The 12,054-nt window shown below is 39.8% G+C and overlaps 1 protein-coding gene across 1 annotated transcript in view; it reads right to left on the bottom strand.

Moving 5' to 3' along the window:
* The window catches only part of cntn3a.1 (contactin 3a, tandem duplicate 1), a 71,589-nt gene that overhangs the window by 31,984 nt on the left and 27,551 nt on the right, over positions 1–12,054 (bottom strand). Inside the window, exon 6 of the mRNA XM_039800278.1 lies at positions 273–476. Within this exon, the coding sequence (XP_039656212.1) occupies positions 273–476 (204 nt within the window). The remainder of the gene's footprint in view (positions 1–272; positions 477–12,054) is intronic.

The following is a 12,054-nucleotide window of genomic DNA, read 5'->3' as shown; positions in this document are numbered from 1 at the left end:
TTCTTTCAGCTCAGGGCTTAAAAAGGTCACAAAGAAACAAAATCAAAACAAAGTTTAGGTGACACCACTGTGTTAGCTAAAATAAATGATCACTCTTTTTCTTTGAACACTATACTATGTCTTTAGATTTAGATTTTTTCTGACCACTATTGGGTTTGTGACTTCTATCAAATTTCCTAACCAGACAACATTACTTTGAAAAACTAAAACAATTCATCACTCTTCCCTTACTTTGAGCTCTATGGATAGTACGTAGGGTAAAACTGTCATACCATCAACCCGCAGCACTAGAGGAGTTGGTGGTCCTTGAACACTGCTTTTGGTGACCGTGTTGGTAACTACACAAGTGTAGTTGCCCACATCTGAGGGTTCCACTTTGGCGATGTAGAGGTTACCTGTCTTCTGGGACACAAATCGTCGCGTGTCCTGTATGACAAACGATGGGTACTCGTTGAAGATCCATGTGAAGGTAAGTTCTGTGAACAAAGTCAGGCACACAGGGCACAAGTCAAAAACACATACACTATGTATACATCATCTATACCCATGTAAAGATAGTATGTATTGCATCAGCAGTCTCATCACTTTGGTGTGAGTGGATGCCTTCAGGGATAAAGCAATTAGTGGAATTGACTGAGTACCAGCCTTCCATGATTAAAAACACAATTTATAATTGAAGAGCAATTTCTCTTACTCACTGTTGGATAAATGCCCTCAATATGACAAAAGAGAATAGTGCTGAGAATATGAATGATTGACTTTTCGGGGGAAGTAGGTATTAACATTAACAGCAGGAATGTTGAGGTCTTTTCTGCAGTGGCACGCTTGACTTAAAGATTTGGAGTCGGGTGGTGAAAACAGTAATTGTGAAATATAAAGTCTACTTGTGCTACTTTGGGGGGTTTAAAGAACACAACAGGACGTCACACAAATGGGCCATTTCAGTGACACTGCCACCGCCGCACAACCCTGTGGCAAATCGCTGTTTGCATGCAGTTGTCCCTTTCAAAACCAATGCTGCTTGAGCAAGGCACTTAAGTCCCATCTGCTCTAGTATTGTTGCTCAGTGACATCCAGGATAATGCCATGTTCACACTGACCACACTGTGGTGTGGGACCCAGTAGTAGAGGACTATGACAAAAGAAAAAAGCAAGGTTGTCCAAAACAGTAGAACCTGGCTCGACTTCTGATGTAACTCAATGCAACATTATCTAGCAAATTTAATGTGATGAAGAATCATGTACATGATTGCATAAACTATTATCGCAAGGGAGGAAAACTGGTTGTTGTGGTAATACCTTTCAAAAGTTGTAAAAGCTTAACCATTTTCCAGTGTTTTGGAACCTGGTGAGCTTTCCAACACTTGGATGTATTACTCAAATCAGCCTTCCTATTGGATCCTATTTCAATGCTCTCCGGTACCTAAATACGACTTAGGGGGCTGTGGGTGTTCTGGCAAAATGTCCGTGTAAATGTGAGAGCATTACATTTGTAATAAGCAAACTCACCCAGTGTCTTTTTCTTTTATTTCATCTACCTTCATTTTCGTCATACCTCTTCTTGGGATTCATTACCTAATAAGAATTTATTTAAAAACACAGATACAGTAGTTGTACATAAAACAACGAGCATATCCCTTTGTAGCTGTCATGTAGCAACGAGGACCTTAAATCAACCCTTAAGCTGCATATCCTGCATAAGAAACAGTAATTCCCAATAAAACCAATGTATTATAGATCATGTTTTTCAGTATAGTACAGTACCAGCTATTCTATCATCATCCATGATAACAAACTTCTGGGAAAGACTCCCAGTACCATCAACCAAATGGAGTGCTGTCAGAGAGGCTTTGCACTAACAATCAGCAGCATTATAAAAAGGAATGATAGTGTTTTGACATATTGACACAAGGATAGATTGCTCTGGACCATATTGCATCCCTGTCCCAAAAGCAATCTTGGCCGTTGGTAAAAACTTGTCTAAGCGATGACTCTGCACTACAGTACAGTACAGGGAATAATTGAGACGCGAGTTGGACACTCATCTACTGACTCAGTGTTCTTAACTTCTGCTCTTTAGAGGGCAGGAGGATGTGTGGGCTTTGACATATTACTGTAACCTTGCAAATCACAACGTGATAAAGAATCTTGAGAACTTGTGATGCACATGTAAAAATAATTCTCCTTTTCAACAAATACAAGTACAGAGTGGTTGTTTTTCTGTGGGTTGGACTGGTAGAGGATAACCTGACCTTGTGATCATCCCAAGAACACAACGTGAGATTGAAACTTGGGACCACACAGTGTAATCACATCTGTCTCTCTGTTTAGTGCCAATAATGTTTCCTGTTTTCCAATGTGCCACATTTTGAAAGTTATAATGTGTATAACTCTACGGTACATGAATTCTAACCCTGCTGTTAGGTTCGTACGCATGGTTGCCGAGGGTTAGATGAGGGGATTGATACCATTCTTCTATCTGTACAGTAAACATGAAGCTACAGCAAGTAGATGGTTAGCTTAGCATAAAGACTAGAAACGGGGAAACAGCTAGCCTGGCTCTATCCAAAGGTAAAAAAAATATTATTTATCACTTCAGCTGTTTAACTGCGCCCATAGCATCTGCTATTCAGAAATAACAACCTGTATAATCGAGAATTGAGTATTTAACAGCCATGTAATAAGCTAAGCTACGCTAACCGTCTCCTGTCTTTAACAAACAGTCATGGGAGCATTATCAATATTATTATCTAACGTGTATTTCCCAAAAAACTATTCCAAAGACTAATTTGACACACATGATAAGAGTAGTTGCATTTCGATTTCAATGTTTATCTCTTGTGGTTTCTACTGCCATGAACTCCATCTGAGCCTCTGTCATTTGAATCAACCATAACTTCTTGGCTTGATCCATCCGATCCATGAATAGGAACAGCTGTAAAATCTTCCCCTAAATAATACATCCCAGCTCTTATCCTGACAAGGTCATGTATATTTAATGTCTGTTTTTGAAACAATATCTTCCAAAGGTGCAGGAGACGATAAACTGGAACAACAGCAAATAAGAGGTTACTAATTGGTTAGTTAAAGATTCATGGTGAGAAACAGGAAGCAGGAAATAGGAAGTGGAAAGTACCAATGGTTGTATTTGATGATTCAACTCTGCAGATGGGCGGTAATGGAATAATGCAATCATGACTGACAGTGAGTGGCAGATTTTCATTGTGCTTCCATTTAGCCCTTGTATAATGAACAGGCAGCATCAATTCCACCTTAATGATCTGGGAGGAGGGCAGAGAAATGCAACATGACAGTCCAAGGACATACTGAATCCAGAGTGGGTTTTTGCACAAGTGTGTGTTGTATCAAAGAAAAGTATATGCACAACTTGAGTCAAAGTGTGTACTGGCAAGTCTGTTCCCTAGACAGTAACAGCCATTAACCAGGCCTACCTATCTGTATTCATAACACACAACAAGTTCACTCTATGAAATGGCTTAGGTCACGCACATGGGAAAAATCCCTGCAAGCTATGTGTGTTGTTACTGGCCAGCGAGCAGCCTCTGTTTTGAGGAAAATGCACTGCAAAGAGAGAACAAGTGATTTCAGCCTTGAGTAAATCTAAAAGGCCCTATTCCATTAGTGAAAGGAGGTCAGATGCATTAGGTGATGGACTAACCACAGTCATTCAGACCCTCTCAAAGCAGAAGATAACACAGACTGACATCTAATGCAAATACAGTACAGCGCACCCTGGAGCGCTCACTTGGACACTTGACAATATTTTGGTAATTTTTAAAGTGCAACTTCAAACTGCCTTACAGTTTTAGAGCATCCTGGCTGCACCAAACTACTTCCTGTAGCTGTCTTGAGGGTTTTGAGGCATCATTAAAATGAAATAATGGCCTCCTGAATCATGCATGGGATATTGAGATCCCTTAAAGGGGAGATGAGGCAGATCATTGTCTAAGGCTGTAATGCACTGATGATGAATTATGTCCCGTCACCCTTTACTGTATGAGAGCATGTTTCTCACTTTTCCAAAATTGTGAGAGTCATTTCAAATGCACGTATCAGGTATTTACCACACCTTTCTAATGTATCCATATTATTTCCATGAATGTATATTATTGTATTATTATATATGTATGTATTATTATATATAAGAGAAAAACAGAGACACATTTGGTTGCCTATTGATACTTTGCACAACAGAAAACCAATTAAATTAATAATATTGATAGTCAATCAAGTATTTGTTTTTTAGTGAAAAAGCAAAATTCACTGGTTTCAGCTCCTCAAATCTGAACATTTTCTGATTTTGAAAATAAACTTCTCTTTCTCTCAGCTTTGGACTGTTGCTCAGATAAAATAATACATTTGAAATGTCATCACTGAGTCTGGGAATTTGTCATGGGTATTTTTCACAATTTGCTTACATTTTACAGAAAAAAAACATTTATCAATTAATCATGAAAAATAATCTATAATTTTCATCATTGATACATCGATTAATCAATAATGAAAATAATCGTTAGCTGCAGTCCTGTTTCTCTTATAAGGAATTCAGTGGATGAAAGGTGCAGTATAGCCATTCATATGTGTAGTCTAAGAAGGGGCTGAATGAGGACAAGAGAATACGACAGTAAAGTGAGTGGGTGTATGTGTTTGCATAAATGTGTGAGCATGTAACTAAAACTAGACGGGGTACATCGTTACCATAGCAGATATGGCCGAGCTAGCATTTCAGCAAAGATGTTAGAAAATCTAAAATGATTCATCCTAAAGCCCATCTCAGCATCCTCAACGTCTCCATCAACAGGCATAATCTACAATGACAGCTGCCGAAAATATTGTCAGAAAATGGATCATTCCAAGCACTGTGCAAGGTCTCCTGAGAACAGCTATGATCCATCGGAACAAGAAGGAATAAAGGGGCAGCAGGTATAAACAAAAGCTGTCTGTCTGTGTGGACAAAGGCATGCTCTAGCTGTGTCTATTTGATATAAGGAAAATAGCAGGGAAGCAGATTCATTCAAACTGACCCAGTCAAAATGAAATTGACCAAGATTAGCAATTAGTACCTTTCACCCAAATAACATTATTGTTGACAGTCTGAAGCGTCTTATATACTAGACGCAGCCCAGCTGGCGCGTGCAAATGTGACGTCATGGGATCGCCGTGACTATTTATACCCGCGCTGGTGCTCGCGACACTAGTTGCAGTCTTCTCCTGAACAGCGGTGGTGCTAATGAGCAAATGCTACCGACGTTGCTCTTTCTACAGACTAGAAGAAGAAAAAGGTAAACAATAGCAGAACTGGCAGCAGCATTGCCATCAATGCTTCGATTTGATTCGATGACCTACTTAGTCAGATCAAGCCTTTCATTCACCATAATAGAACTCATCTTAACCCAGTAAGTTTACAAGACAGACTTGCAGTCACTCTGAGAGTCCTGGCATCCGGTTGTTGGCTAACTTGTTCAGGCCTCCAGTTTCCGCTTTATCGCGCGCCGCTGAAAAAAACAGCCGTGCGCGACCTCTGCTCACGCACTATAAATCGGGCGCGCCGGCAGGATATTACGTAATTTTGACGTCACGATGGCACGCGCCACCTTGGATGCGTCTAGTATATAAGAGCCTTGAGAGCTTTGATAATGTTAATGTGATTTGTTTTATCGTATCAGGGGTTTTGCATGTTTCATTCATGGTCAGTTCCGAACATTTATTAGAACAAAATGCGTCCCCTTCTAAAAACTGTACCTCTACTGTTCTTCTTGGCGTCACAAAGTCTATGGCATCAATGTTTTTTGATTTCAACAGTATGATAAACAGTTTGGCAAAACATCTGATGTGACATTACATTGCAGCAGTGCAAACTTACTTACTAACCGGATTTGTTTGTCTTTAGCATTACTCATGGTTTGAGTTAGTTGAAATGAATCACTAGTCTCTTTTACACGGATATTCCGAAATACTGCCGTAAAGAAGATCCACAGTTATGCCAGCTTTGCTTTTTAACACTGAACCAAACAACACTGGCATCCGGAAGCAAAATAGATGATAGTGACGTGTAACACAACAGGGTTGGTGTCTCTGTGTCGCCCCATGCCGTATTTGTACCTTTTATATTATATAAGTGTGGATGTAGTTATCATTCCTTTTTAAGAGCAGGTAAAGGCTTCGTATGAGACTGGATGTGACAGATATGGGCCAGGTACAATGTACCACTGTTAGTTACTCCTCCAGGACTCGAGTCCCAAATGATCAGTGTCATGTTGGAGGAAGGTCCAGAGTTTGGAGTCTAAATAAAAAGGATCAAGTTTTGGTAACAAATGACAGACAAGATCAACAAGAATTATTGAAGAGAATTATTAAGTCTATTAACATTTTCCTGAAGACAAAAAACATCAAGACCCAGATATCATATCTCTAATGATTTAGTCAGATTTTTACTGTGGCATACATCTTGGTAAACATTTATGAGTGCGATGTTGTGAAAAATGCAAGATCGCATGTCACAACAAAACAGCTGGAGTTCTTGAGCAAAGTGCAACATCAGAAGCCGGGGGAGTCTCCTGAAAGTTATGAAAATGAGTTTATAAAGAGAGATGTTACATTTTTAATGCTAATTTAAATAAAATGGTGTCCTGAAATCCCCTTATTGAATGAGAGTATAACAATGGAAGATGACAAATAATATACAAACCCCTGCTGGTTTAACCATCTGTTAGTAAAAAAGGTCAAACAACAATAGATTTTATCACCCATAAAAAAGAAAAAAGAAAAAGCTGTGCCACTGACAGAGCAACACACTAAAAAAATTACATGGAGATGATTCACATGATTAGCAGTGGTGTTTCAATAGTTTTTGAAATGACGTGACGTTTCTCACATGAGTGAAGCTCTCACCTGCTGTTAACATGGATACAATGAGATTCATCATCAGATGTGTTTCAATGCTTTAAAAAGCAAGTGTGGTTTTTACATTATAAGCCTTGTACGCTCTGGACAAGGTCATTCAACACTTCCAGTCCTTTCCAGAGCCGAGCAGCAGCATTCTTGAATAATTCTTAAGGTATGAAAACGTGAGTGCCGGAAGTCAAACCCTCCCTTGGCCTTGTTCTTCTGTGTAATACAAAATCTTTCTTTTAGACCCATCATGTAACAATGTGTTGTACTTGTGCCATACTTAAACTTAAATGTAGTTGTCATTGTGTCCTTACATAACCGCCATAAGGAAAAAAATCTAGATGTTTGGCAGATCTAATTCACAATTGTCTGTTGGGCAATCTGTACCTCGCAACCCTGGTAAAATGACATTTTACTTAATTACATTAAGTGATTAAATTATCACATTGTAATTCATATTTTCTGGCCTCAGTTTACCAAAAATAGGAGGATTGTTCTCACACAATATGAATACGAAATTAAGAAATGAATCACTTGCTCTGAATAGAAATAATTACCAGCAGTAGATATTGAAAATTCACACTTTGTTGTAACTCAATGATAAGTGACTTAACCTACTAGAACAGATGAAACAATGCCGCAACAACTGTATACAGTATTTAAAACTGTTTACAATATATATTACGCAGCCATGGATAAAATGGTATAACCTCCACTGACTTCTGCATTCATTAAACATGCAAACAATCAAGATTATTTTCTTGACTCAAAGGTGACTTAAAGGTGACTCATTAAACTACATCAATACATTTCCAAGTGAATAAATGAATCCTTGGTTACTGAACGTCTGCTTTCTTTTCTGACTGGCTTGCAAACAGTACAGTACAGGCTGTTTGTGTAATATGTGCAAATTACCAAAAAGGATTTGGCACATGTAATGTTTTCAAGGAGAAGTCTGTCAATGTTGACTCATTTCTGCACTCACTGCTAAAAGCCGAAAGGTTGTCCAGGGAGCGCCATACTCCCTGTCAATTCACTCACATAAGAGAAGCAATCTTCCTCTTCCAAATTGTAAACATTAGCCTGGTGCCTGCACAATTGCCTTCACAACAGAAGGAGAAGGAGGAAACCAAACAGAATTTGCTTAAGGGTCACTGTCCTGACTAAGTCAGTGCTGTTTCCCTACGAATAATGAATAAACTATAGAATTTAAATTGTTGTTGCCAAATTCTTTTAAAAATATTTTTGGACTGTGTCATGACACTGCTACTACAGACCAAGACTCCTGACAATGCTGCGGTTTTGTTTTTAGCTTGCTGGAGTGTGTGTTGGCATTTGTACACCTTCTACCAGGGGATGTGTCAAAAAAAAAAGCCATTCCACAATGAGGCTGCCAAATGTAAGCATATGGCTCATTGTCCCAGCTTTTCTTGTCAACACAAGGTGAGATGTCTCATTATAACATATACTAGGGCTGCACGATTATGGCCAAAATGATAATCACGATTATTTTGATCAATATTGAGATCACGATTAATTATCACGATAATTTGTTGATTTTAGCCAAAACTAATTTTATTGTCACATAATTATATAATTGTAACTGCTTTTACATCCATATTGTGCTACATTCCTACTAATACATCCATATTGTGCTACATTCCTCCTTTATTGAAGGATACGACCGCTTTCCAGACATGCATGTTTGCCGTGAAAGATACAGGCAACGCAATTTTCTGTTCACGTTAACGGCGCATGTGGTGCCTGGTATGCCTGGTATCTACCAGACGAAATAGCTACGCGGATTTCTGTGGCTCATTACACTAGGGCTGGGTACCGAACGTCGATACTTTTATGGTATCGAAAAAAATACTCCAATCCTATGAGTATCGAAAAATTCTTTATCTTTCGGTGCCAAATTTCGGTTCCAAAAGCGTCTGAGCACGTAAGCGCAAGCTTATCTGTCCTCTCTGCATATTGACACAGAGCGGAGCTCCGACCGACACACACGCACGGAGAGGTGCGGACGGAGTAAACTGTCTGCAGTTTTGTTGAAGTCACAGAGAGTCACGGTTGGTTTCGCGTGTGGTTACAGTTTTTAAAACTTCACGCAGACAGCGTTTGCTGCGATAACGATATTAATGGCGAGCCGAAAGCGGTTGCGGTGCTGTTGACGTTACACTTCATCTTACAAGCAGCCACAACGGTGGTTTCTCTGCCCTGATGACTGACTGACAGGCTGAGCTTGCAAGGCAATGCACTTTTATTAATGTTACTCTGAGTGAGCAACTGACTGACAGGCTGAGCTTGCAAGGCAATGCACTTTTATTAATGTTACTCTGAGTGAGCAGTTTTACCAGAATTTTTTAATTTTGATAACTCTTTTGATTCTGAATTAAGGTGGAAAATAAAAGCTTTGTGTTTAATGTATTTTTGTTGATGTTGAAATGGATTTTAAAACATATGGTATCGAAAAAAAAGTATCGTTAGGAATCGGTATCGAAACTGAGGTATCGAAATTGGCACCGGATCGAAAGATTCTGAACGATACCCAGCCCTACATTACACTGACACTTAGGGTCGTTACAGAGTCAACGCATCGGTACGCGATACCGCTGTGTACCGCTACGCATCGCTACGCCGGGCCGCCATTATGCCTACGCGTAGTCAAATGTGCGTCCTAATTTTTGATACGCGACGCGGCTGGCGCGCTACTAATACGTGTGCGTTGGGGGCGACACTGCATGTATTGTAGTGCCCTATATTTAAATATAGGATACTATATTGTACATTATCCAAAAATATTGAATCAACTTAGCTGAGCAAATTCATCAAACATAGGACTACTGAGTCACATTTTTCGGTATGTATCAACGTTGTGTGTGTGTGTGTCTATGCTGTGTGCCCTCCTCAAGAGGCTGAAATAGCGTACAGCAGGAGAGAGAGAGAGAGAGAGAGAGACCCAAATGTATTAATGTAACCTGCTAAACCATGTTTATGCGACCTTTTATTAATGTATTGGTCAGTGCTACCCAATCGTAGTACACTGTACTGGTGGGGAAACACGCCAGCATCTGATAAAAGAAGTCAGCCAGCCAGCTGCTCCCTGACGAGAGCCACTCTCCGGGAGGGTCTGGCTCTGCCGACCGAACACCGTGGAGCACTCTGCTACCCCCTGTTGCGTGGGCGGTGTATTGCATTTCACGCATCGCCCGTGACGCTTGCGTCTACTTGCGTTCACTGTTTAGACTATGAAAGGGAGCGCGTCGCTCGCGTTGCTTGTTCGCGTTGCTCGCGTTGACTCTGTAACGGCCCTTACATGTCTGCGTTGCGCTCTGATGCTCCGAAACCCACGTTAGAGGCAACATAAACATCGCTGAATGTCACGCTAGTAAACACTAGTAACACGTTACACAGCAGGTAACGTTAGCCTACCGTTAGCCACAGTAGTAACTGGATTAAACACGGCTAAAATGCTGACTGCTAAACAGTGTAGTGTGTCTGTATTTCACTGTAGGATTCCAACAGCGGGACGTCCAACAGTCTGCTGCTAAAGCTATGAGCTAAAAGACACAAACTAGCACTGGTCACTGCTGTTGTCTGAAAAACAACACAGACGGGACAAAACGTTGCGTTTACTGGTAAACTGGTAAACATTGTGACCGGCTTATGATGACCGACTGCTACCTGTTGTGGAATTTTCCTCACGTTACTCTGTCCGCGGTGACTGTCTACATCTAGAAACTAAGCTGCGCGGTGCAGGCAGGGAACAGCTCTGATTGGCTCATGGAGACATGTGATCAGACAGTGGTTTATGGAGCGCTAGATTGGCTTTGCAAAAACTGTTCTATGAAGAGAATGACGCATTTTAAATATCGCTCGATCACGCAAATTTGATCGTGGGAAGCCAAAATCGTGATCGTGATTAAAATTTGATTAATTGTGCAGCCCTAACATATACAGAACAAAGCACTACAAATGTAAGATTACTCTTACAGTAGGTTTGCAAGTGACTGTGTGATAAAAAGAAAAACACATGAATTAGTGGAGTGAAGTTTACCAAATGACACCAACAATAATTTGTGTTTACAGTATGTTACATATAACATACGGCAACCGAGCTTTAAAGCAAGAGTGAGGAACTTTTACATATAAATGAAAGTATGTTACATTCAAGCGCTTGCTAAATAAGTTCACACAATGCTGATTATGCCTATCACATCCAGAAAAAGCTTTCCCGCGCTAGTGCACCGGAAGTATGCCTATACAGCTTTTTTGTAGTCAGAACGAGTAGTTAATTAACTCCACAACAACATTGGTACATGAGCAGTACTCCACAACATTGTTACATGAGCAGTACACAAATGTGATGTGTGTATAATTACTCACATTCATACCATAAGAGAATGCTAAAAAGTATATAACAGTTCATGCTTTTTAAAAGAAAAATGAAAGTGAGAGGGATAATTTGGTCTAAGCCAGTGAATCCTTACGGTAAAAAGACTATCACTAAGCTCTTTAAAACTGATCTTTAGAAATAAAGGTTGAAACAGAGCGGGGCGATATGGAGAAAATCAAATATCCCGATATTTTTGACCAAATACCTCGATATCAATATTGTGGCGATATTGTAGGGTTGACAATTGGTTCTTTCACAAAATATGCACACAATGAGATTTTTGATAAATAATCATCAGTTATGTTGATATAATAACTATGTGGGTAAAGCCAAATAATGGAACAGCTAGAACAGTCTGGTGTGTTCAGAAAATTACATTACTCTACTGTAATGCAGCCTTTAAAACCAGGAAAAGACAACACTTGTGTCATATCAGGATATTACGATATCCAAAATTTAAGACGATATCTAGCCTCATATAACGATATCAATATAATATCGATATATTGCCCAGCCCTAGCTGAAACATAGATCCAGATTTCAACAGTGGAGAATTACATTCAGACTTGCTGGCTGGTAGATCTAAAGTCCCATCCCCAGACCCCTGTGTAGGAGTTAATAAGACTGGATGCTAACTCCCAATGATAACGTGATAGATGCAAAGGGCTGATGTAAAGCAAACAAAGCACCTTCAAAGAAAAGCTCTATTACTCAGTTTGGCATGGCCCCAGCCACAGACAGCC

Source organism: Perca fluviatilis, chromosome 5, assembly GCF_010015445.1.
Source record: "Perca fluviatilis chromosome 5, GENO_Pfluv_1.0, whole genome shotgun sequence".
In the NCBI taxonomy this organism is placed as follows: Eukaryota; Metazoa; Chordata; class Actinopteri; order Perciformes; family Percidae; genus Perca; species Perca fluviatilis.
This window is presented reverse-complemented; position numbering and strand designations above follow the sequence as displayed.